The following is a 24,493-nucleotide window of genomic DNA, read 5'->3' on the forward strand; positions in this document are numbered from 1 at the left end:
ATATCATTTTTACTGAATAACTCTATATCACTAAAATATATTTGGCGCGAAATTTTTTATAAACTTGAAAATTATTTAGAATCAATACAAAGTAAGAAAAAACAAATTTCTAGTGCAACATAATCGCGTGATCATCTACTGTTTGTTTGTGAGTTTTCTTCTCAGATTTGAATAATGGTTTTCAGCAGATTGTGTTCGCGTCAAATGTTGTTTTGTTCTTAGGTAGAACTCCTTTCTTCGACTCATCTCTCTTCCCCTGCGGCTCCGTCCTTGTTTCAAAAACTTGAAGCTCATGTCGTGGTTTACAATCTATGGAGACAGTGAAATAACCTCCTTCATAACTCGCAACACCTATCACCAGCTCTTATCTTCAAGTTCGCTGATCGGGAGCTTCACAACAACATCACCTCAAGAAGAAGTAGGAAGAGCTGGCAACGGTTGATGCTTTTTTGGATTCACTAAGTTTACCAAATCTTATGTAAGCTGCTAAGTTTTATTGTAATCTTGTTTTTACTTCTCTTTTTTTGTCACGTTTGCTTTTTATGTAGGTTTTGCTCTATAACGCCTAAAATCTCATTTTAACAATATTTATGTATTTAGCAAAAAAAAAAGAGTATATAAACGGTTGAAAACTTATTATGATATCAGATTGGACACTTTTTGTGAGATTTTAATTATGATTTTAGCGCAAAGTTTAATTTGAAATCTAATAACTCAATACCATGATAATTGTTTTTCTCACAAACACTAGAAAGTGAGTTTGTTTTATTCTCTGTAAATTTAATGTCACTAATCTATTTGGCGCGAAATAGATATTTGGAGCGAAATTAAATTCTTATAAAATATTTAAAAATTATTTGGTAACATTAAATTTATAGAAAGTAAGAAAAACTAATTAATGGTATATGTGGTTAAATTTGTTTATCAGGATATCAAGAAACTAGATTTCAAGATTTTCTAATTCCGCTTAGTTATTAAGAAGAAAAGAAAGGATGCATTAAAAAAAAACCTTCTTTCTAAACAAAAAAAAGAAGAAGTAGAAGATGAACTTTTCCTTTATGTATGTAAATTAAATTCTTTGAAAACTATTTTGTTTTGTTAAGTTCCTTATGTCCCCATCAAGAAATAGCAGAAAAACTCAACAAATTATTAAATTTCAATTCTACAAATAGGCCTCAGAACAATTAAAAAACAGCATAAAAACTTAGTAAACTAATAAAGTTTCAAATCAAATTAATTAATTAAGTTACCTTAATAAAATAATAAGGAAAGAGGAAGATGTAAAACAAATTTCAAAGTCACTCGTTTTCTCCCCGTCCCCTGCGTCAATTTTAAGCTGTCTTTTGAGAACTCTCTCTCTCTATATATATGTGTGTATATATAAGCCTCTCTTTTCTCGCTCTGTGTTAAACCATCCTCTCCTTTCTCTCTCTAGATTTTTATCCCCTTTCCCTCTCTCTCTCTCTCTCTCCTAGGGTTTTCGTCTCTCTCGTTCACTGTTAATAGTCTTAACGGAGAGGTTTGATTAGCCTCCGGGAAGATTCTACTGCGAACTTTGGACACATCTCTCTCTGCCATGGCGGCTGAGAAGTTAAGGGACTTGAGCCAGCCGATTGACGTCGGTGTGCTCGATGCCACTGTTGCGGCCTTCTTTGTTACCGGATCTAAAGAAGAGGTGCTTCAATTTCTCTGGGTTTTGACTTGTTCAAGGGGCTCGACCAATGATTAGTCTATTTCGCGGGTCTGTTTTATTGTTTGAGCGTCTTCTTCTCGATTGGGTGTGAGGAGTAGGAATTAGGAGCGTTTCGTTGTTAGGGTTTTAGCACTCTGATACATCTTTGTCTTAAGACGCTTGTTTCGGGCAGCTCGAGTTTTCAATTTGGATTTTTAGGGTCCTAGAGTTTTAGTAATGTATTGAATTACAATGGTTTAGTTGCTCACTGAGACTCGAGATTGGTGAATTAAGTCCCTTGTTCTTTTGTCGCTTCACTGTTTCCAATCATACTTGTAATTTTTATCCTCTGTCTTTGAGCTCATCTGGCAGTGAAATAGCATCACTTAAAAAGATAATTTTGCTATGATTGTTTAATTTTCTGATTACCGAATCTCGTATTTCTTATACTTCTGCTTCAATGTCAACATTCACCTCATTTGTATTTTAGTTTTTACCTTGAACTAATCGGCATTGCTCCCGAAACATATTCAGAGAGCTGCTGCGGACCAGATTTTGCGGGATTTGCAGGCTAATCCAGATATGTGGCTTCAAGTTGTCCACATTCTACAAAATACAAACAGCTTGGATACCAAGTTCTTTGCTCTGCAGGTCAGTTTTAGTTCCTTATGCAGTTGTAAATTAAAACTGTTCTGTTGAGATACTTTACTCTTTTTGGCATCCACTCTCAGGTTCTAGAAGGTGTTATAAAGTATAGATGGAATGCACTGCCTGTTGAACAACGAGATGGAATGAAAAATTACATCTCAGAGGTTATTGTACAGGTATATACTTTTGGAGGCTTTATTACCTTGTTCTCTGGATATAACTGGGAAGCTTAGTTAACAGAACTGTTTTGATAATGAGTTTACCTTGTAGCTCTCGAGTAATGAAGCATCTTTCAGATCAGAAAGGCTCTATGTCAACAAGCTAAATGTCATTTTGGTCCAGGTATATTCAGCACTCCCTGATAATAATATTCAATGCGTTTATTAGTTGCACTTCTCTTGTCTCTTTGGTTTCAGTAGCTGATACTTACAAACTTCATTCCAACCCGTAGACTTATTTTATCTTCTGGCATAACATATGTTGTGATAAATGCACAGATCGTGAAACATGATTGGCCGGCAAAGTGGACAAGCTTCATTCCTGATCTAGTTGCAGCTGCTAAAACTAGCGAAACTATCTGCGAAAATTGCATGGCCATTTTGAAAGTAAGAATCTTTACATGATATCATAATCAGTTCTCACTGGAATATTTTAAACATTTTCTTCCTTTATTTAGCTCCTAAGTGAAGAGGTTTTTGATTTCTCAAGAGGAGAAATGACTCAGCAGAAGATTAAAGAGCTGAAACAATCTCTAAACAGGTCTATTTGAGAATCTCAATTTTAGCATAGTAATTATTAGTTTTCAATCTTTATTATCGTGTATATGTTGATTAAGTGACGTTGTATCTCATTATTTACCTATTTGTGCTTTTTTTATGTGCAGTGAGTTTAAACTCATTCATGAGTTATGCCTATATGTCCTCTCAGCTTCTCAAAGACAGGATCTTATACGTGCAACACTGTCTGCATTGCATGCCTATCTTTCCTGGATTCCATTGGGTTACATTTTTGAGTCTACTTTGGTAATAGACTTCAAATAATTTATAGATTGATGTTAATTGGTACCACAATATGTTCTTCTGATAGCTGCTCTGGTTATTTACAGCTTGAGACCCTCCTTAAATTTTTTCCTGTGCCAGCATATAGGAACCTCACTATTCAATGTCTGACCGAGGTACCTCAGTTTTTAAGTTCAGTTTTTCCTAATGTTAATTGAATGTATTATTTATTTCTCTATTGGCTCGAATTTTGTCGATCAGGTCGCAGCTCTTAATTTCGGGGACTTCTACAATGTTCAATATGTCAAAATGTATACCATATTTATAGGGCAGCTGCGGGTAAATTAATCGTCTTCTTGTTATTTATTTATTTTTGTCTTTTAGTTCATTGTATTATTAAGAATGATTTTTCTTTCATTCTTATTAAGTTAAAGTAGTGAATTTGGTCTGCTTCTTGTTTGTCTTGGCTTCTTGCCTGATGGTCTACACTTGTTCTCGTACTTGCAGATAATTCTCCCACCGAGTACAAAGATCCCTGAGGCATATTCCAGTGGAAGTGGTGAAGAACAAGTAAGTATTTTCTGCACGCTTGGTTTTAAGGTAGATCGTTCATTTGAATAACTTATCAAGGTTATGACTCGGAATTTTATGTGTCACCTCTAGGCATTTATCCAGAACCTGGCACTATTTTTCACTTCCTTTTTCAAGGTAATTATTTTTCTTTGTTGAGTTAGATATCTCATGTTGGGTTTATGGAAATTTTGATATGTATAATGATTTGTGTTAATGCTTCCAGTAATTATTGTTTCATCATCTATTTCTTAACTATTTCACTACTATCTCTGCAGTTTCATATTCGAGTCCTAGAATCAACGCCAGAAGTTGTCTCTTTGTTACTCGCTGGTCTAGAATATCTCATTAATATATCTTATGTTGACGACACTGAAGTATTTAAGGTACCTAAATTGTCTTTGTTAATATGATTGCTGTTGATAGAGTTGTATGTTAATTTTTTCCTTAATTATATTCTTATGTGCTTTTGTTCGTGTCTGAAAGATGACGTTTTCTGCTTGCTTGTGGATTGAGCAGGTTTGTTTGGACTATTGGAACTCGTTGGTGTTGGAGCTATTTGATGCGCATCATAATTCTGATAACCCTGCAGTAAGTGCAAGCCTGATGGGTTTGCAGGTACGTTGGATTCCTTGACTAATATGATCAATTTTTTACATTTATTTAAGGTTGATACTATAGTTATATATTGTATTGGTTAAACTTTCCTTGCTTTGATTTGGTTACTCACCTTGGGCGTTGACTTGCAATTTTCCCAGCCTTTCCTTCCTGGTATGGTTGATGGCCTTGGTTCTCAAGTCATGCAGCGGCGTCAACTTTATTCTCACCCAATGTCCAAATTAAGAGGGTTAATGATTAACCGCATGGCGAAGCCTGAAGAAGTGCTTATTGTTGAAGATGAAAATGGGAACATCGTTCGTGAAACCATGAAGGACAATGATGTTCTTGTCCAATATAAGGTATCAATTCTTGTCCAGTTCATACTGCTTTTCTTCAGATGTCTTAGATATATACCAACAGTGCGATGTTATACAAGGAATTTTTTATTTATTTGAATCCTCTTTGGATATCCTCTTTGATTTCTTCCCCATTTCTTGTTTGAACAAATGCAGATAATGCGGGAGACATTAATCTACCTCTCACACCTTGACCATGATGATACCGAGAAGCAGGTACAGTGTCACCATGATGATACCGGTCTATGCGTATTAATTTGTGAAATATTGAGGATTAGCAGTCTTATGATCAAGTATGCTTTTTATCAAATGAGTTTCTCCTTGTTATAGTGTGAATTATCATATTAGTACTGCTAACTTTAGCAATTTTAACATGGACCTGTTATAAGATATGAGATTTTCTGGTAGATATGTAAGCTTACTTTGGTCTGTTCCATGCTGTTTTGCTGATGTGAACTTCGGATTGTTCCTTTAAAAGATGTTGAGGAAGCTAAACAAACAATTAAGTGGGGAGGAATGGGCATGGAACAATTTGAACACTTTGTGCTGGGCTATTGGGTCTATTTCCGGATCTATGGCAGAAGATCAGGTAAAATCTTTTGCTATGCTTCACCTGACTGCAAATTCTTTTCATAACCGTAGAAGTTCTTGTTTGTAATGCTGCACCTCTCCATCTGTGGGCTAGTATGCCATAACTTAATTCAAGAAAGTTTGACAGTGTCAACCTTCAATGTTAATTGTTTCTTTCATTAACCTCCCATTTCATGAGATATCATTATCGGCCTGACTGCTCCATACTTTGCTCTGGAAGGTTTACATTGTTAATTCTGTGCTAACAATTGTTAAATTCCATTTTTTCTTCAGGAAAACAGGTTTTTGGTGATGGTCATTCGTGATTTGTTGAATTTATGTGAAATTACCAAGGGAAAAGACAATAAAGCCGTTATTGCAAGCAACATCATGTAAGTTTGTTACTACAGCTGAATTTCTGCCTAGGTTGTTGTACTTCTATCATCTTATATTTTCTATTTCTTTCAAGGCGATGTTAGATTTTTTTTGGTTAAGTATGACCTCTCTGTTCTGCTGTCGCTGGGTTGCAGGTATGTCGTTGGCCAGTATCCAAGATTCTTAAGGGCCCATTGGAAGTTTTTGAAGACAGTTGTGAACAAGTTGTTTGAATTCATGCATGAAACACATCCTGGTGTTCAGGTAGCTGGTCCCAATCTTTATAGTTTATATATTATGAGATACAGTTTTCCAGGTGGAATCTCAGATAAAATGATGTGTTATTCGCTGTTAAAATCCATGAATAATATATTTTTAAGCTCTTGGAGAATATATTGGTAGCAAAAATATGCTCAAGTTGTTAATTACGGTGCTGTAGTTTATTTATAATCGTCTCAAGCTATCTGAAGTCTCTTTTTTGACTGAATATTCTTTCATAGATTTATAGACCTTGCACCTTCCCAATCACAGATACTTGATACTTATGTTTCCCTTTCAGGACATGGCCTGTGATACATTCTTGAAAATAGTTCAAAAGTGCAAGCGAAAATTCGTTATTGTACAGGTATGTATTGCTGTATTTTTATCCACCGTTAGGTTTTAGTATATCCATTGTCTTCTGAATGAGATATTAATTACAGCTCGTTGTTCTTTCAGGTTGGAGAGAATGAACCATTTGTATCTGAACTTCTAACAGGCCTTGCAACAACTGTTCAAGATCTTGAGCCTCATCAAATACACTCATTTTATGAATCAGTAAGTTTTCCAGAAATATTATTCGCATGCCAATCAGAGCAAATTTTCCTGTTGTGATCTCATCGTTTCTCTTTTCTCCAGGTTGGTAATATGATCCAAGCAGAATCAGATCCTCAGAAGAGAGATGAATATCTCCAGAGGTTGATGGCACTCCCCAACCAGGTATGTTAATTAAAATGTGGCTATTTTTGTTTACATATCTGGCTAAAATTGTTCCCCTATACAATGTAGAAATGGGCAGAAATCATAGGACAGGCACGCCACAGTGTAGAATTCCTCAAGGATCAAGTTGTGATACGTACAGTGCTAAACATCCTACAGGTCTGATTTCTTACCTATTCCTCACAATGCATTATGATTCCATCACGTGAATTCATGTCATTATAGTAGTTAAGATTGTGCATCTGTTGGTGTTTAGACAACTGTTGGTTTGATTGTAAGGTCCAACTAATAACATGTGTTTTTCCCTGCAGACTAATACTAGTGCTGCTACTTCACTGGGAACATACTTCTTATCCCAAATTTCCTTGATTTTCTTGGATATGTTGAATGTATACAGGTAAATCCATGATGCATCCTTATAGCGTTAATAGTCATGGTTCTCTTTCTCTAGTTCTTTTACGTGGATGATCATTTTATTTTTTCCATGGCTGCACCAGAATGTACAGTGAGCTTGTGTCAACCAACATTACTGAGGGAGGACCATATGCTTCCAAGACATCTTTTGTAAAACTCTTAAGGTTTGGATGGCTTTATGCACCAGAAATAACGTTCTAGATGCCTCTGTTTGGAAAAACTGGAATAATTTGTATTGTGATTCTTTGCTATACAGATCGGTTAAGAGGGAAACACTTAAGCTGATAGAAACCTTTTTAGACAAAGCTGAAGACCAGCCACACATAGGGAAACAATTTGTGCCGCCAATGATGGAATCAGTACTTGGTGACTATGCGAGGAATGTGCCTGATGCTAGGGAATCCGAAGTTCTTTCACTCTTTGCAACGATTATAAACAAGTATGCCTCTTATTGTTGATGTGTGCCCTAATAAATTAACTGTAATTGTGAAAAGGTTGGAAGATCTGGGCAGATGTTTACCATGCTGCAATATTTTATTTTGACTTTTTTCTTTCAGGTACAAGGCAACAATGTTAGACGACGTGCCTCACATATTTGAAGCTGTATTCCAGTGTACATTGGAGGTAACAGATTTTATGGATTGTGTGTATTTGACGGGATGAAAGACTTGCGTGGCGGTCGTTCTTATGCCTTGTATACTTTATTGACACCTTTTATTCATCCTATTGCAGATGATAACTAAGAACTTTGAAGATTATCCAGAACACCGCCTCAAGTTTTTCTCATTACTCCGTGCTATTGCTACGTTTTGTTTCCCTGCCTTGATAAAGTTATCAAGTCCGGTTAGTGATTACGTTTTTGCATATATTATTCTTTTACGTGATTGAAAAGTCGTTTGACCTTCTTTCTAAGCCTTCTCTCATTATTTGCTTCTGTTTCTTACTGTATCGTCATTTTGCAACAGCAACTGAAGCTAGTGATGGATTCAATTATCTGGGCATTTAGACATACTGAGAGAAATATTGCTGAAACCGGGCTTAATCTTTTGCTTGAGATGCTGAAAAACTTTCAGGTTTGGTGTTTATTTTCCTTCTTTTAGCTCAGTGGTTGTGGCATATATTACGCTTGCTCTAACACTTTACTCTGATTGTGACAGCAATCTGAATTTTGTAATCAATTCTACCGGTCATACTTTATGCAAATCGAGCAAGAAATATTTGCCGTTTTGACCGATACCTTCCATAAGCCTGGCTTCAAGCTACATGTGTTGGTGCTGCAGCAACTGTTTTGCCTGGTAAAACCATCTCTTCTCTTGTTGTTTCTTATTTGATAGCTTAAGTAATCATTTACTTGGGAATGGGTAGTTCTATGCACTTAGCCGTTTGATAATTATATATTTCAGCCTGAGAGCGGTGCTTTGACAGAACCCTTGTGGGATGCTACAACCGTTCCTTACCCGTATCCGGACAACGTTGCATTTGTTCGCGAATACACCATTAAGCTACTGAGCTCTTCATTCCCAAACATGACTGCAGCAGAGGTAATAAAAACTAAAACCAGAAGTTTCACTTTCACAGTTTTCATGTTGGTTTTTTACTTCGTATCCTGATATATTGATATCAACAAATAATACAGGTCACACAATTTGTGAATGGACTATACGAGTCTAGAAATGACCCGTCTGGATTTAAGAATAACATTCGTGACTTCCTTGTACAGTCTAAGGAGTTTTCCGCTCAGGTACTTAACCTGTCTTTCGCAAAAGCCATTCAAATTGGTTTTAAGAACTCAAAACCAAATAGCCGAAGCCAATTTGTTGAATACTTATTTTTCAGGATAACAAAGATCTCTATGCTGAGGAAGCAGCTGCACAGAGAGAGAGAGAACGTCAAAGAATGCTTTCAATTCCTGGGCTTATTGCTCCTAATGAGATTCAAGACGAGATGGTGGACTCATAAAATTAAGAAGGGTGCAACAAGAAGAAGCTTCCTGTGTTCAATGGGCTGGATTTTTTGTAATCATAGGTTTTTGAAAACAGGAAAGAGTTCAAGGAGAGATTAATTTCCCCGACCGTATCTCTACTACCGTATTCCGAAGCTTCTCAATTCGATTTTGAGGATTGGAAAAGCTAAGAAAACAGAGATCTTTTTGGGGATAAATTAGTGTCTTGTTTGGTTAATTAATTGGGTTTAATGTAGATTTAAACATTAGGGACCTTCTCTAGTTATCTCATATGGTTGGCTCCTTTTTGCTTTGACCTTTTTTTGGGGGTTTGTTTCTATTACTCAGTGATTCGTGTTTTAGGTGCAAGATATTTTTTTAGACTCTATCTTTGTCACCCCCTAGGGGGTTTAAAATTGTAAGATTGACTTGTGGTGATGTTTCTCATTAAAATCGTCCACTTTAAAGTGTGCTTTGACAATTTTATCAAACAAAACTTTGAATTTAGTCATCATTATTTTACTCTTATTTGTTACCCCATATGAAATAAAACTACCACTAAATTAAATAAATACAACTATTTAATTTATGAAAACGAAAATGCCATCTAAATTAAATTATTGACACGTAACAATAAATATTAAGATAGCATAAAACGTTTATTTGTACTTCGAAAACTTATACGTCAATAATTTATTATTCCCGCCCACAATGCAAGATAACAACTAGTAGGTGTTGTTTACATGTTTATCCAAAGTTCACAACTTCGTCCAACAATCCTCCAAAATTCTCAAAGGAGCTTCCTTTGGTAGAGACAGCTTCTTGTGCTAGTTCTTCAAGCTTTTTAGCATTAACCTTCATCTTCTTGCCATCATCTTGAACCAAAACCCGATCCAAACTCTCCTCAAATCCATCCTTCGTGAAGACTCCACTACTAATCGTCACTCCGATCTCCCACACAGCTTCCACAGATCTTGCATTGATTGCATGATCCCCGAAAATCGGTCTACAAATCATCGGTACACCTGCCGACACACTCTCCAACACTGAGTTCCACCCACCATGCGAAACAAACACACCCATTGCTTCATGGTTTAGCAGCTCCACTTGTGGTGCCCATGGAACCACCATCCCTTGCTCTCTGGTCCGATCCAAAAAGCCTTCTGGTAAATGAGTCATTTTCATCTCTTGTAGCGACCAAACAAAAGGCACTTTACTCGATTCCAATCCTTGTGCTATCGCCACAAGCTCTACAGGAGGCGGTGTCGCGACTCTACCAAAGGCAATGTACGCTACAGAAGCAGTGGACCGCTTCTCGATCCAAGCCAAGCAACCGTGAGGATCGTGCACTAGCGTTGATGTTTGCGATGGAGAAGATAATAAAGCGAGAGGACCGATGTTTAGGTAACGTTTGAATTCCGATCTGAAATCATTTGTAAACGTAGGATCCAATTCTTCAAAGGAATTGATGAAAACAGCAGTGGCACGAGGTAAAGCAAGACCCATTTGGTGCAACGTTTTAGAGAAAACAGAGTCTAAGTTCCCAAACACAACGCCTTCTTGTGTGTCTTTGACTCTGATCTTCTCCATTCCTGAGATAAACCCTATTGTCTCCTCCATACGCTCACCTACTTCTGAAAATTAGAATGGAGACATTTCTTTTAAAAATCCCTCGGGGGATTATTGTGGAACAGGCAGGTTTACTTGCCCTATAAGGCATCTATAGTTGCAATATTGAAATTTCAATGGAATCGTAAAGCAAGAAAAGATTTGTGTATACCTTTGACACCGACGTTTTCTCTGATGGCATCTGTGTAGAGATGAGCAGTGAGCGAGGTTGCTCCGCCTCCATAGTACGCAACCCACGACGCTTTCATCTCCGCAGCCGCCGTCTCCGCTGCTAACCAGAGGAACGCATCCGTAAGGATGCACTTGAACTTCCTACCAACTTCGGTCTCGGCCGCCTTGATTTCTCTTCGGAAAATCTCTGGCGCCGCTTCAAGAAACAGCTCAACAGCGTGCTGTGGATTCCCCGTCAACACGAATCCCTCAGGAACACCGTCATCGACGTTGTGGACACGAATGTTTGTGGGGATATCGGAGGAGAGTAACGACGAGTTGGATCGTGCGGTGCTGAAGAAGGAGAAGACGGTGGAGGGAGCAGCGGTGGCGAGACGGCACGTGACGGCGAGGAGAGGAGCTGCATGAGTGCCGAAGGGGAAAACGAGAACTGCCACGTGGGAGTCTCGCGTTGGCTGCGAGGGTTTGGCCATGATGCAGGCAATGCTAAGGAGAGAATAATGTGCGTAGTTACATTAAATAGAAGTACGCTAAAGAGAGAAAAATGTGCGTAGTTACATTAATCAAATAGAAGTATGCTAAAGAGAGAGTAATGTGCGTAGTTACATTAAATAGAAGTACGCTAAAGAGAGTTCGTACGCTAAAGAGAGTTCGTAGATGAGCCACCGAGCAAGTATAGACTCTTTCTCTCTTAATCAAATTTAAGTATACCTTTATTTTGTCCTTTGTTTATGTCCCTGCTATATTGTTTTGGTAGGTAGAATTTGTGGTTCTTATATTATATGGTGAGTTTTCTCATCAAGTCTCATCTGTCTTTCATTCAATGTTCTAAAGTAAGCCCCTAGATCGACAGACGTATAGATATTTTTTTATATGGAGACTAGTCTACACGATAGATATTTTTTTCTCAAAACATATATCTACCGACATACAATTTGTTTAGATATGTATATATTAATTACAAAGTTACCATAACAGAAAAAAATAAAAAATAAAAACAAAGGATAAAGATTCTCACTTTCACTTTTTTTTTACAAAAAAGGTCTTTTCATTTTCATTCCAAAACAGAACATGTTTATTTGTTTATTTATCCAAAGTCTATTTGCTTCAAACTTTCATAACTTCGTCCAACAAACCTTTGAAATTCTCAAAGGAGCTTCCTTCCGTAGAGACAGCTTCTTGTGCTAGTTCTTTAAGCTTCTTGGCATTAAACTTCATCTTCTTGCCATCATCTTGAACCAAAACCCGATCCAAACTCTCCTCAAATCCATCCTTCGTGAAGACTCCACTACTAATCGTCATTCCAATTTCCCACACAGCCTCCACGGATCTTGCATTGAGTGCGTGATCCCCGAAAATCGGTCTACAAATCATTGGTACACCTGCCGATACACTCTCCAACACTGAGTTCCACCCACCATGCGACACAAACACACCCATTGCTTCATGGTTTAGCAGCTCCACTTGTGGTGCCCATGGGACCACCATTCCTTGCTCTCTTGTCCCATCCAAAAACCCTTTTGGTAAATGAACCATGTTCTTCTCTTGGAGCGACCAAACAAAAGGCACTTTACTCGATTCCAATCCTTGTGCTACCACTACAAGCTCTCCAGGAGGCGGTGTCATGACTCTACCGAAGGCAATGTAAACTACAGAAGCAGTGGACCGCTTCTTGATCCAAGCCAAGCAGCCGTGTGGATCATGCAATGGTGTTTCTCTTTGCGAAGTAGAGAATAACAACGCAAGAGGACCGATGCTCAGGTAACGTTTGAATTTCAATCTGAGGTTATCAGTCAATGTAGGGTCTAATTCTTCAAAAGAATTCATGTAAACCGTAGTGGCACGAGGCAAAGCAAGTCCCATTTGGTGCAACATCTTCGAGAAAACAGAGTCTAAATTCCCAAACACAACTCCTTCTGGTGTATCTTTAACTCTGATCTTCTCCATTCCAGAAATACACCCTAATGTTTCCTCCATACGCCCATCTACTTATGTAAATTAGAAAGGATCATATCATTATCAAAAAAATATATATATATATATATATATATATATATATATATATGAATCTTGTAATTTCTTTTATTTAAATTTGAATAACCTTTATAGTGACATATACAAATAATTCTTTTTGTCTCTTTTTTTGGTAAAAATGACATAATTCTTTTAACCTTTGTTTCCCATTTTAGGAACTTTCCTTTAATAGCATGTCTAATGACAAAGTCACAAGGTTGGAATATATATAAACCTTTGACAGCGATTGTTTCTCTGATGAGATCTGTGTAGAGATGAGCAGTGAGCGAGTTCCGGAGGTCCAGAAAGCAACCCACGACACTTTCATCTCCGCCGCCATATCCCCCGCGAACCAGATGAACGCATCCGTGAGCATGCATGTCACTTTCCTACCAACCTCAGTCTCCGCCACCGCGAGTTCTCTCCTAAAAATCTCCGGCGCCGCTTCAAGAAACAGCTCGACCGCCTCCTGTGGATTCCTCGAGAGCACGTATCCCTCGGGAACACCGTCGGACACGTCATGGACCCGAATGTTCGGAGGAAGATCGGAGGAGAGCAACGAGAAGTTGGATTGTGAGGTGTTCAAGAAGGAGAAGACGGTGGAAGGAGCTGCGGTGGCGAGACGACGGGTGACGGCGAGGATAGCCTGACCATGACTGCCGAATGGAAAAGCGAGAACTGCCACGTGGGAGTTGGCCATGGAAGAGAAAGCAAACGTTAATTAAAGAGAGAATATGAATATGGAATGGTTGTGGACCTTGTGGATTAAATACAGAAATACCATGTATTGTCGGGTTTTTAATATTGTTGGTAGGTAAAATTCGTGGTTCATCTTTATTTCACGTAAGAAAACCCAAATTTAATGGATCTTATTAATATATATATTATTTGATTTGATTGTTCACTAAATTTAAATGTTACAAGGGACGACTTTTTGGGTCATATAGTTTTGAAAGTTGGATGGGAGAGAGACTCAATGACCGACACATAAACAAAGGATGAGATCGAGTAAAGAAGTTGTAATGTTGGTCACTAGTCCCTGATGGTAGTAATACCACGAGCGCTTGACCGGTCTTTTCCTCAAGATTTTCTGAGCCGTGCATTCAAGATCACAGTCCAGCAACCCAAATTTGCTATCTCCATATGCTCCTTCATCCAACGTATCCTTGACATCACTGCTAAGATTTATACCCATTGGAGAGTTCTCATCCATGAACTATCTTTGCGACTAGTTAACATATGAAAGAGAACGACTAGCTGTTGTTATCACAAAGAGAGAGCTTCCACATTTCCTTATGTGTTTTTGTATTAAGCAACGATGCCCCCAGATTGGCTAAGTCCAATTGTTCGTATTTATAAACACTCAATTTGTAATTGAGTTTGATTTACAAGTATGTTGAGATTATAAGAAATTGTGTGTTCATAACAATTAACAACATCAAACCATCCTTATGAATTCAAAGTAGCTTCCTTTAGAAGACAACGTTCTTCTTCTTCACTAACTCTGTTTTTGTTACCAATAATAGAAACTGTTGTTATTTATTTGTCCAAAATCATTTCACATTCAAATAATGTTTACAACTGCATCCAACAATCCTCTGAAATTCTCAGAGGACCTTCCTTTAGAAGAGACAGCTTCGTAAGCTAGTTCTTTAAGTTTCTTAGCATTACATTTCATCTTCTTACCATCATCTTGAACTAAAACTTTATCCAAACACTTCTCAAACCCATCTTTCGTGAAGACTCCATTGATAATCGTCATTCCAATCTCCCACACAACCTCCACCGCTCTTCCGTTCAATCTCTGATCCCCAAAAAATGGCCTGCAAATCATCGGTACACCACCCGATACACTCTCCAACACCGAGTTCCATCCACAATGCGTCACAAACACACCCGTTGCTTCGTGTTTCAGCAGTTCCACTTGCGGTGCCCATGGAACCACTATCCCTTGCTCTCTTGTCCTATCCAAAAACCCTTTTGGTAACTGAACCAAGCTCTTCTCCTTAAGCGACCAAACAAACGGCACTTTACTCGATTCCAACCCTTCTGCTATCGCCGCAAGCTCTCCAGGAGGCGGTGTCATGACCGTACCAAAGCTAATGTACGCCACAGAACCAGAAGATCTCTTCTCCATCCAAGCCAAACAACCGTGAGGATCTTGCACTAGTTGTTGCAATGTAGAAGATAATAACCCGAGAGGACCGATGTTCAGATATCGTTTAAATCTCGATCTGAGGTTATTCGTCAATGTAGGATCCAAATCTTCAAAAGAATTGATGAAAACAGCAGTGGCACGAGGCAAAGCAAGACCCATTTGATGAAGCATCTTTGAGAAAACAGAGTCTAAATTCCCAAACACAACTCCTTCTGGTGTATCTTTGACTCTGATCTTCTCCATTCCTGAGATAACCCCTATTGTCTCCTCCATACGCTCACCTACTTCTGTAAATTAGAATGGAATCATAAACATTACCACAAATACATATAAATCTTCAAATCAATAGTATCTTAACCTCTGTTTCTTCTTTTAGCTAAATTTTCCTCTAGTTGCATATTTATTTATGAGATAAAAGACAAAATCACAAGTCGGAATTGGGAAGCATTCAAAAATTTGTATATATTACCTTTGACACCGATGGTTTCTCTGATGAGATCTGTGTAGAGATGAGCAGAGAGTGAGTTTGCTCCGGCGGTCCAAAACGCAATCCACGACGCATTTATCTCCGTCGCCATATCAGCCGCGAACCAGAAGAACGCATCAGTCATCAAACATTTCACTTCCGTACCAACCTCCGTCTCCGCCTTCGCGATTTCTCTCCGGAAATTCTCCGGCGCAGCTTGAAGAAACAGCTCGATCGCCTCCTGTGGTCTCCCGCTAAACACGTATCCCTCCGGAACACCGTCGGCAATATCGTATACTCTGATGTTCGCCGGACGATCTGCTTCGTCACCGGAGGAAAATAACGAAGAGTTGGATTGTGCGGTGTTGAAGAAAGAGAAGACGGTGGAAGGAGAGGCGGAGGCGAGGCGGCGCGTGACGGTGAGGAGAGGAGCTGCATGAGTGCCGAAAGGAAAAGCGAGAACTGCCACGTGGGAGTCTCTGGTTGGGTCGGAGGGTTTGGTCATGGTGCGAGTAATGAAGAAGAAGACTTGAAAAGAGAAGAGAGAGTTTGTTGGAGAATAAATAGAGAGGAGAGGGCTAAAGAGAAGAGAGAGTGTGGTCGTAAATGAACCACCGAGCAAGTGTAAAGCTCGTGTTTCGTGGTTGGTACCGATCTCTTCTCTTTCTTTATATAACAAGTAAACAACTTTTTTAATCAAATTTTTTTATGAACGACAAATTTAATAACAAAATCCGTTTTTTGATATTTTCTTTTTTTTCAGAGAAAATGTTTTTGTTTTTTTATGTAATTTTCTTCTTATAGAAAGGACATTTTTAGGATTGTATTTGTATCTGTACTTTGTACATGATATCTTAATAAAGCAATTATTAGATTATTTTTTCAACCAAAAAAATAAAAATTATTGATTTGTCATAAGATTTGATTGGTTGAATGATTTATTTTAAGACTTTAGAGGGAAAAAATAAAAGAAAATAATCTATTTTACCCGTCAACAAAGTAGTAGACTTTTGTTTTTTATGATCATCCGTTGAAAAAATAGGAAATTATAACACTAGCAAAAAGGGTGGGAGTTAGAGTATCCGTTTGAATTCAGATCGAATATTTTAGATTTTTAGGTTTTCAAATTTAGAGGTATAAAATCTATTCGGATAATTCTATATTGTGGGTTGGGTCAGAATATTTCGAATTTGGATTATCCGAAGTTCCCAAAAATCAACTTTTTTATAAACGAATCTATCTAAACTCCTAGAAAGTATACAAAACATCTAAAAATTTTGAACATTTTTACCCAAATTTATTCAAAAATAGATTAAATACCCAAAAATATCTAAAATATTTTAAAATCCTAATATTTTGACACTAAAATTATTATAAATATAAATGCTAATAATAATTTATTACTATGTACTTAAATTGTAGGTATGTTAGGATATACATTCGGATACTGGTTCAAATTATTACTAACGATTGGGTGTTCAAATTCAGATATTATGCACACCTTAAATTCAAATCCACAAATTGTTTATCAATAAAAGTATATTTTAAGATGGATTTTGAAATCATTAGTTCAATAACACTGAATTTCATGAGACTTTTTAAAATCCATGTTTGAATAACATTAGATTTATAAATTTTACACAAATCTCTTAAAATTTCACTTTCAATTTACCCCCTAAGATATTAAAATTGTTATTACTTCTGATTTTTGACTCAATACTCACTGAATTCGTTTCGTTTGGTAGGTGATATATGTGGCTATTGTTAAACCGAGCCTGCCAACCCAAAATAAAAAGTTAGAAACCAATCCGACCCATTATTTGTAAATTGGGCTGCAAAGCCTAGAAAAAAATATTCACTATTTTGCGATAGTATTATTAAATTTATATATTTGAGAAAATGAGAGAATGGTGGAAGTAAAATAATTTGAAAGGAATATGAATATTCCGTTGAAGAAGACTTGCTCCTGAAATCCTTTGGACCGAAACTCGTAAAATTATTTCCCTTCAATTTCTCTGAAATCTATTCACCGTCTCCTTTGTCTCCTCCTCCAAATCGATCGTTCCTCGTCGTCGTCTGATTTTCTCTACGATTGCTTTTTCTGTCTAGCTCGATAAGATAAAACAAAACTAATTTTTGAAGAGTTTTTTTTTTTGGGTTTGGGAGCGATGGGTCAAGCTTTTCGTAAGCTATTCGATACTTTCTTCGGCAATCAAGAAATGAGGGTAATCTCATCATCTCTCGTGCTATTTATCTGGATGGGATCTCGTGTAATTTTGTCATCTTTGATTTGTTTTGGTTTTAGTCATAGCTTTTATCGCCCATGTCTGACCTTTGATGTTTCGGAATTTTGGATTTGGAAAAGACTTTATAACTCAAGCTTGTGTTTTCTGGATTCTTCTCTATTACGAATCATAGATTTGTTGTTAGCTGTGGCATGATGAATCAGAATTGAAGAAATGATTTTTGAATCTCTCTTTTTTTTTTCCAATTTTGTGATTAATGACAGGTCGTTATGCTGGGGCTGGATGCTGCTGGAAAAACAACTATTCTCTACAAGCTTCATATTGGAGAAGTTTTGTCTACTGTTCCCACCATTGGTAAGCTTTCTGGTTGTTTTTTGAGCTGTGATTATTCTTGATCTCAGAAGCTATGTAGTTGGATTCATTTCTTGTTTTGGAACAAGATTTGGATAGATCTTTGGTGAATGCTGTCAGAATTGTAGATACTCGGAACATCTATCTTCTCCTTCAGCTGAATCTCATGATATTCTGCCAACTTTTGTGATGCCTTGTACTTCTGAAGTCATAAGTTGTGTCTGTGAATTTCTCTTGTGTCATTCAGTTATGATACATGGTTCTTGTGACATTATACTTTTATCTATGATTATTGTTCTGTCATTTTCCTTTTGGTTGTTTGGATTATGTCTGCTGACAATTTAAACTTATGTTACTCAGGATTCAATGTTGAGAAAGTTCAGTACAAGAATGTGATGTTCACAGTTTGGGATGTTGGTGGCCAAGAGAAACTGAGACCTCTTTGGAGGCATTACTTCAATAATACTGATGGACTTGTACGTATATAGTTTTTTTTTCGATTTTTGCTTTCAGTCAGATACTTAACTTTCAAGGTTTTTCCATCTCTATGTTGGCATATGTTATCCTATATTTGGTTATGATGTTGCAGTATCATATGTTGCTTGGCCAATCTTTAGATCTTTTTCCATCTTTATCGACCATGGTATAAGACTACTCTATGATGCTCTTGCAGATATACGTGGTGGATTCCTTAGATCGAGAGAGGATCGGGAAAGCAAAGCAAGAATTTCAGGTATAATACCTCAGAACTTGCAAAAGACTTTTCGTAAACTCTCTGGATTATACCTTACCCTGCTCTCGGATTGCCACAGGAGATCATAAAAGACCCATTCATGCTAAACAGTATCATTCTGGTGTTTGCAAACAAACAGGACATGGTAATTCGATATTTTCTTTTGGTTTTTGTTTGTTTCTCGTCTGTGCTTATAATTCCTCAATTCACTTCTTTACTCTGCTGGATATTAGAGAGGAGCCATGTCACCGAGAGAAGTATGTGAAGGGTTAGGCTTATTTGATCTCAAGAACAGGAAATGGCACATACAAGGTACTTGTGCTCTTCGTGGAGACGGGCTTTATGAAGGCTTGGACTGGTTATCATCTACTCTTAAGGATGTTAAAGCCGCTGGATTCACATCGGTTGGCCACTCGTTTTAAATCTTCCAGGTAATATAAAGACCTGAAAACACCAGCGAGCTATAACCAGTAGTTCAGTACAATTACTCTCAGTCTCGTGATCAGGATCTTGTAAAACGTCATTTCTCCTTGCAGGTATACTTTGATATCAATGGCCAGTGTCTTCTTCTTGGCTTTATCACGAAATCAGAATCTCTGAAGACTTTTTTTGTTAAGGAAAGAATGATCTTCTCATTGTGGCAATATTAGACTCCATTAGACTATTTTTGAATTTTGATCATGCTGCCATGAAAGCTTCTTTGTATATTCTGCTGATGAAGAGTTGTATCATCTGAAAAACCTTCTCTTTGGGGTCATCTTTGTCCGATTAAGACTTTGGTAGATGTATATACATTCCTTCGAAATCATGATATATTTTTTTATAACAATTATAAGTTTTCCCTTCTTCTTTTTCTCAACATATTTGGCATTTTGGCCTTTTGGTGATTTTATAGGTTATGCAGAATATTCAGTTAAGAATCTACCCAAAAATCCCAGTTGAAAACAGTATGTTGCAAACTCTCTTAGAAATTAGAAAAAGCTTAAGCTTAGAGAAAGATTAACACGTTGCTGAAGATAAGAATTTTTATCTCACAAAGATTAACACATAATGCTGACATCGTTATATTACCATTATTAGGTTATCTAGGTTGTTTAATTTTTCTCTTTTATCTAGGGAATTTACTTCTTCTTTCTTTGTGCTGGTCAGTAGGATAAATGCGTTTTACTGATAAACCAGAAATTCCACAAAAACAAGAATATTCTTAAGACTAATATAGTGCAAGATCAAGATCCTAGAACAAGCATTATATTCCAGATCAGTTTTCAAAGCTGATAATGTTCAAACTTTGACTCTCTAGGCACACGTTGTAGGCAACCGTGAATCTCCTTCCTCTGCCACCATTGAATCCGATAATGGTTGTGCAGCAGCTACAGAAGGAAGTTGATAATGCACGATGAATAAACCAAAACATGCTCAAGAAATGATGGAAACTGTAGAAGAAAGTAACAATCAAATCAGAAACTCAACTGTTTTCGCTTAGAGTCTCACTCTCACTCGTGGTCGTCATTGTCTCTGATGGTTCATCGATTGTTTCCATGTCAACAGTCATTGCGTCATCAACATCTGCTTCTTCTACCTCTGTCATTATCTCATCCTTATCGCCTCCCATTGACTCAATTACATTTGGATCGCAACTTGCAGCAGATGTTATTGTCTCTGAGGTTGCTGTGTTTGGATCCTCAGTGGTTTGTGATTGTGGCTCTGTACTGATGGCTAACATAGAAGTAACCAACAGATTCTGCATATATTCCACAAAATCAATGAAGAAATGTGTACATCAAGTACAAAGTTACAGAGGTAAGAGTTTCAAATTCGTACCTTTTCTAATGCAAGAGCGAGTTTTGAGAGCTTTGGGTAGATGCTCCTTGCAGCCAAAAGGATCTGTTGAACACATATTAATCCAAAAAGCTTTGTGGTTATGATGTCAACACAATTTTAAAAGCTTATAACTCTAAACAATATAAGAGAGCAGTTTTTATAAGACACTTGAATGGTATGCTTTGATAATTACAACTTTTCCAAGAGTTGCAAATGTAGCATTTATGTATCCTGGACTTTAAAACGTGGAAAATCCTGATATATCATAAATTTAAGGAAATAAGTTTGTTTAGGATTCCATGAGAATGTTGAACAACAGAGTGAAGGTATGGATTGAACTGATTCTTACACTCTTACACTATACTATACAAGTGAAATTTTTATATTAAATAATGCAAGCTAATAAAAAATGATATCTCTGACATTGGAGTAAATCATGACCAGAAAACTCATCTACTTACCTCACAGAGTCTCTGCAATGTAAATGGAGGTCCATCATCGAATCTAAGAAGGGCTGCAAAACAAGACAGGAACAAAAGAAACCAATTAGAAAGGTCTCTGAGTAAAAAAGAGTACTCAGAGTTGTAAAAGCATAAATAAAACTGGAAAAGGTCAGAAAAAAACATAAAGCAGCTTAAATAACTGAAGTGCAAAGCCCCTGTCACAATTCTCAACATATGGTTCCCACACTGTACAAGAAAGGCACTTTTATTTCATTTACAAAGGTCATTTCTTAAAATTTCTCACAGATTCTTTTTTGTAGCCATTTTGAGGAAACGATGATGGGTAGAGTTATAGCTGGTCTATTAGAAAATAGATTGATAATGATTGACGAGATACTAAACCCCTTGATTAAGCCCTTATACCAAACCCTTTCTCACAGTTTCAAACTCCCATCTACACAAACTTTCTGGAATCAAAGTAACAAAACTAACAAGTGAGTAGATATAGACCTTCATCCAATCGACTAACCAGCTCTGAATATGGTTCTCCAAGAGCTTCCTTTTGTTGCTCATCCGTCATTTTTGCCTCAGAATATTCCGATAGAACCTTTACAACAAACCACATAGATAGTTAAACATTGAAATAATCAGGATGGATGTGGAATGGTAATATATATTCACACTCCTGGTATACCTGCACATACCTTCTTCAACCAGTACGATAGCGTTCCCTTTAGTATCTCCCAGTCCTGCCTGTAATATTACAAGGTAAAAAAAGTACTCAACTAGATGTAGCAATACAGAGATGAGACCCTAAACCCTAGAATTACTCAGAAAGAAACCCATTCATTCAGCACATCGAAACTCTATAGAAGAATACATATCGGGAAGGATAAGATAGGATCCCAGTTTAAGTGCATAACAACAATGCCTACTCATAGGTATAGAAAATTGATATTACCAGAACTTCCCAGTAGATGCTACAGCTTCTAATGTGCGCTTTACTTCTTCCTCAGACATATCTGCTATCTGCTCAGCTCCACTGCAAAAGAAAGATCAATCTTAAAGCACAGAAACCATCTACTATGAAATGAGACACTTAACACCTCGTGACCTCATCTGCAACCAACCAGTCTATGGAAAACCAAAAATAAACCTGAGTGTTCGTTCTTGCATTATCCTCCTAAATCAGATCTAAAATCGTTAAGTAAAAGTTCTGCAAACGGAAGAACACACCTAGATCCTAAAAACAACATCAGAAGCGTAAGGTGGCTCATCGATTCGAAACTCAAATATATCCAAGAAACCAATCGTTTTGCACACAGGCCTCAAGAATAACAATATATGAACTACTAGCATTAACTTAACAGAGATTGGTGAAATAATTTAAGCGCAAAAGCAAGCAAGAGTGATGAAAATCAAAGATATCAGAGTAACGAGAAGAGAAGGAAGCAAACATACGGATGCTCAAGAACTTCGGGAAGGACGGCGTGATCCTGGCGTTGAACGCCGTCATTGGGATGAACGCCGTCATTGGGATGAACGCCGTCATTGGGATGAACGACGGAGGAAATCTCGGAAGTTTCCGATGATGACGGATTCTCCATTTTTGGTTTCAGAGCGATTTTCAATTTTGCTCAAATAGCTGAATCCGCAATTCGCCGGATAAAATTCGGTAAAGAGGATTTTTTCAATTTTGCTCTGACCCGACCCGACTCGACTCGACCCGTATTGGATCCGATTCGACCCGAGCATGTAATGCGCATTTTATATGCGAGAAAACGTGAAGACCAAAATATAGTAGATATTTTTTGGCCTGCGTTATTGGGTTAGGGTTAGAACATTAAAAAAAGAATTATTGGGTTAGGGTTTAGAAGATTATTCATTTGTTTGGCCTACATTAAACTTAAAGTATGGTAGATTTTTTTTTTCTGGTCTTGTAGTTGTACGAGACCATTATTGTTAGAAAATAAAAGTTGAAAAAACTAAAGACGTTTTCTTTTTAAGTTAAAAACAAAAAGAAAATAAAAATAAAGTTTCAGATTATTTTCTTTTCTACACACTTGATAGTATCCTTTTCATTTTGTCTCACACCATTTGTCCAGTCGCTGACCAAAAAACATAAAGACCCATGCTTCCACTGACCCTAAGATCAGTTTTACCACCTTTCATTGATCCTTTGGAAAGTCTAAAATTTCATTTATTGATAGTGACATTTTATTGTCTATAGACATGATACGCATTTATGAGCCAAGTGTACTCACCATTGCCGCCTCATTTTGCTTCGTTTGTCTTTTGTTATAGGTTGGTAAGCCTATGATTTCCTATCACATCTCTCTTTCTCTCTCTTCTCTCTCTAAATGTAGAAATACCTTTCAAATCTATCATAGAACTATTATAACAATCATCGGTTGAAGTAGATGTCAAAACTTACCTTTCAAATCTATCATAGAACTATTATAACAAAATCAAAAGAATAAATTTTGAAACCATTGTGAAAAAAATCAATCAATCAAACAAACAAATTAGAATTTGTTTCATGAGAGTTCACCAGTAATTTTAATTAGTTGCAGCTGCAACTAAGTTATTTTCTTGTTGATGGATCATGGCCTCAATATGGTTCATTGTCTCATTGAACGGGCATCCACGGGTGAATTATTGATTCGGACCAAAGAACATTTTATACCTGTTTAAGAGGATTATGGAGTTGTCTTTCTCCTATCCTTGTTGATTTAGATGATGTAGATGATGAATTTGAATAATTAACTTTGTTTTGCGGCGAAACTTGATGATTAAGAATTTTACAATCTTCCTTTCCTTGTCTTTTCTATCTATTGTTTTTTTTTTTTGGTGTTATACTTGTGTTGATTGCAATATTGCAAAATGAAAAAGAAAAAAAAAAGAACCCGTTCATCGTTATCCGCTCTCTCCCCAGACCCTTTCTAATCCCATGCATGCAAGACAAGATTCGTTTATTGTTTACTCCCTCGGATACACAGGTTGTCCAACGAGTAATATGACGTCACACAACGTTCAGATTGTTGTTTTCGTTTTCAATGAAAGTATATATATATATATCGTGTTTCTATAAAAATCACAATAATCTTTTCTGCTTTCAAACGTTCTTAATGAGCTGCTTTTATATACTGCTTCAACACAATAATTTATTTATTTTTTGACATCGACATTTTACTTATATAAAGATTAAATGAAAATTGGCTATGAAATCCAGTTTATGTTATTGTATGAATACTCGATACGGTTCGGCATGTGTGTTTAGAAAATCTATTTATACTAAAACCAAGTTTTATTAGATTCGATTTATGTTATGAAAAAAAT

General features: G+C 37.0%; 6 protein-coding genes across 10 annotated transcripts; 2 read left to right on the top strand and 4 right to left on the bottom strand.

Moving 5' to 3' along the window:
* The first annotated feature begins 1,304 nt into the window (after positions 1 to 1,304).
* XPO1A (exportin 1A) lies at positions 1,305 to 9,642 on the top strand. Of its 2 annotated transcripts, NM_121708.3 has the most exons (32): positions 1,305 to 1,675; positions 2,207 to 2,323; positions 2,404 to 2,496; positions 2,591 to 2,662; positions 2,818 to 2,925; positions 2,997 to 3,079; positions 3,204 to 3,342; positions 3,426 to 3,494; positions 3,580 to 3,657; positions 3,826 to 3,888; positions 3,982 to 4,026; positions 4,167 to 4,274; positions 4,408 to 4,506; positions 4,647 to 4,847; positions 5,001 to 5,060; positions 5,323 to 5,433; positions 5,709 to 5,806; positions 5,945 to 6,053; positions 6,349 to 6,414; positions 6,507 to 6,605; positions 6,687 to 6,767; positions 6,837 to 6,926; positions 7,079 to 7,164; positions 7,265 to 7,345; positions 7,438 to 7,620; positions 7,739 to 7,805; positions 7,914 to 8,024; positions 8,147 to 8,254; positions 8,339 to 8,476; positions 8,585 to 8,722; positions 8,818 to 8,922; positions 9,018 to 9,642. In NM_121708.3, the coding sequence occupies exons 1-32, from the start codon at positions 1,577 to 1,579 to the stop codon at positions 9,138 to 9,140; spliced, it is 3,228 nt and encodes a 1,075-aa protein (NP_197204.1). In that variant the 5' UTR covers positions 1,305 to 1,576; the 3' UTR covers positions 9,141 to 9,642. The 2 variants fall into 2 exon arrangements, with proteins under 2 accessions (NP_197204.1, NP_001190324.1); NM_001203395.1 differs by lacking the exon at positions 3,982 to 4,026 and having other exon boundaries at positions 1,397 to 1,675; positions 9,018 to 9,589.
* Positions 9,643 to 9,805: 163 nt separating this feature from the next.
* Positions 9,806 to 11,566, bottom strand: UGT78D3 (UDP-glucosyl transferase 78D3). Its single transcript, NM_121709.2, has 2 exons — positions 10,904 to 11,566; positions 9,806 to 10,757 (listed from the first exon to the last, which is right to left on the bottom strand). The coding sequence occupies exons 1-2, from the start codon at positions 11,394 to 11,396 to the stop codon at positions 9,871 to 9,873; spliced, it is 1,380 nt and encodes a 459-aa protein (NP_197205.1). The 5' UTR covers positions 11,397 to 11,566; the 3' UTR covers positions 9,806 to 9,870.
* Positions 11,567 to 11,873: 307 nt separating this feature from the next.
* On the bottom strand, positions 11,874 to 13,801 carry AT5G17040 (UDP-Glycosyltransferase superfamily protein). 2 transcript variants are annotated; one of them, NM_001343478.1, is made up of 2 exons: positions 13,172 to 13,761; positions 11,874 to 12,908 (listed from the first exon to the last, which is right to left on the bottom strand). In NM_001343478.1, the coding sequence occupies exons 1-2, from the start codon at positions 13,314 to 13,316 to the stop codon at positions 12,031 to 12,033; spliced, it is 1,023 nt and encodes a 340-aa protein (NP_001331794.1). In that variant the 5' UTR covers positions 13,317 to 13,761; the 3' UTR covers positions 11,874 to 12,030. The 2 variants fall into 2 exon arrangements, with proteins under 2 accessions (NP_001331794.1, NP_197206.2); NM_121710.3 differs by having other exon boundaries at positions 11,957 to 12,894; positions 13,172 to 13,801.
* A 659-nt stretch (positions 13,802 to 14,460) lies between these two features.
* Positions 14,461 to 16,262, bottom strand: UGT78D2 (UDP-glucosyl transferase 78D2). Its single transcript, NM_121711.5, has 2 exons — positions 15,564 to 16,262; positions 14,461 to 15,381 (listed from the first exon to the last, which is right to left on the bottom strand). The coding sequence occupies exons 1-2, from the start codon at positions 16,063 to 16,065 to the stop codon at positions 14,501 to 14,503; spliced, it is 1,383 nt and encodes a 460-aa protein (NP_197207.1). The 5' UTR covers positions 16,066 to 16,262; the 3' UTR covers positions 14,461 to 14,500.
* A 1,151-nt stretch (positions 16,263 to 17,413) lies between these two features.
* ARFB1B (ADP-ribosylation factor B1B) lies at positions 17,414 to 19,747 on the top strand. 2 transcript variants are annotated; one of them, NM_121712.4, is made up of 7 exons: positions 17,414 to 17,785; positions 18,070 to 18,160; positions 18,518 to 18,633; positions 18,831 to 18,890; positions 18,970 to 19,035; positions 19,124 to 19,321; positions 19,427 to 19,747. In NM_121712.4, exons 1-6 carry the CDS (start codon positions 17,729 to 17,731, stop codon positions 19,310 to 19,312), a joined length of 579 nt encoding a protein of 192 aa, NP_197208.1. In that variant the 5' UTR covers positions 17,414 to 17,728; the 3' UTR covers positions 19,313 to 19,321; positions 19,427 to 19,747. The 2 variants fall into 2 exon arrangements, with proteins under 2 accessions (NP_197208.1, NP_001331669.1); NM_001343479.1 differs by having other exon boundaries at positions 19,124 to 19,747.
* A 232-nt stretch (positions 19,748 to 19,979) lies between these two features.
* AT5G17070 (serine/threonine-protein phosphatase 4 regulatory subunit-like protein) lies at positions 19,980 to 22,906 on the bottom strand. 2 transcript variants are annotated; one of them, NM_121713.3, is made up of 8 exons: positions 22,616 to 22,906; positions 22,116 to 22,196; positions 21,859 to 21,907; positions 21,665 to 21,761; positions 21,173 to 21,225; positions 20,712 to 20,774; positions 20,361 to 20,631; positions 19,980 to 20,260 (listed from the first exon to the last, which is right to left on the bottom strand). In NM_121713.3, the coding sequence occupies exons 1-8, from the start codon at positions 22,759 to 22,761 to the stop codon at positions 20,187 to 20,189; spliced, it is 834 nt and encodes a 277-aa protein (NP_197209.2). In that variant the 5' UTR covers positions 22,762 to 22,906; the 3' UTR covers positions 19,980 to 20,186. The 2 variants fall into 2 exon arrangements, with proteins under 2 accessions (NP_197209.2, NP_001330196.1); NM_001343480.1 differs by lacking the exon at positions 22,616 to 22,906 and adding an exon at positions 22,391 to 22,588 and having other exon boundaries at positions 20,041 to 20,260.
* Positions 22,907 to 24,493: the final 1,587 nt, after the last annotated feature.

Source organism: Arabidopsis thaliana, chromosome 5 (genome assembly GCF_000001735.4).
Source record: "Arabidopsis thaliana chromosome 5, partial sequence".
In the NCBI taxonomy this organism is placed as follows: Eukaryota; Viridiplantae; Streptophyta; class Magnoliopsida; order Brassicales; family Brassicaceae; genus Arabidopsis; species Arabidopsis thaliana.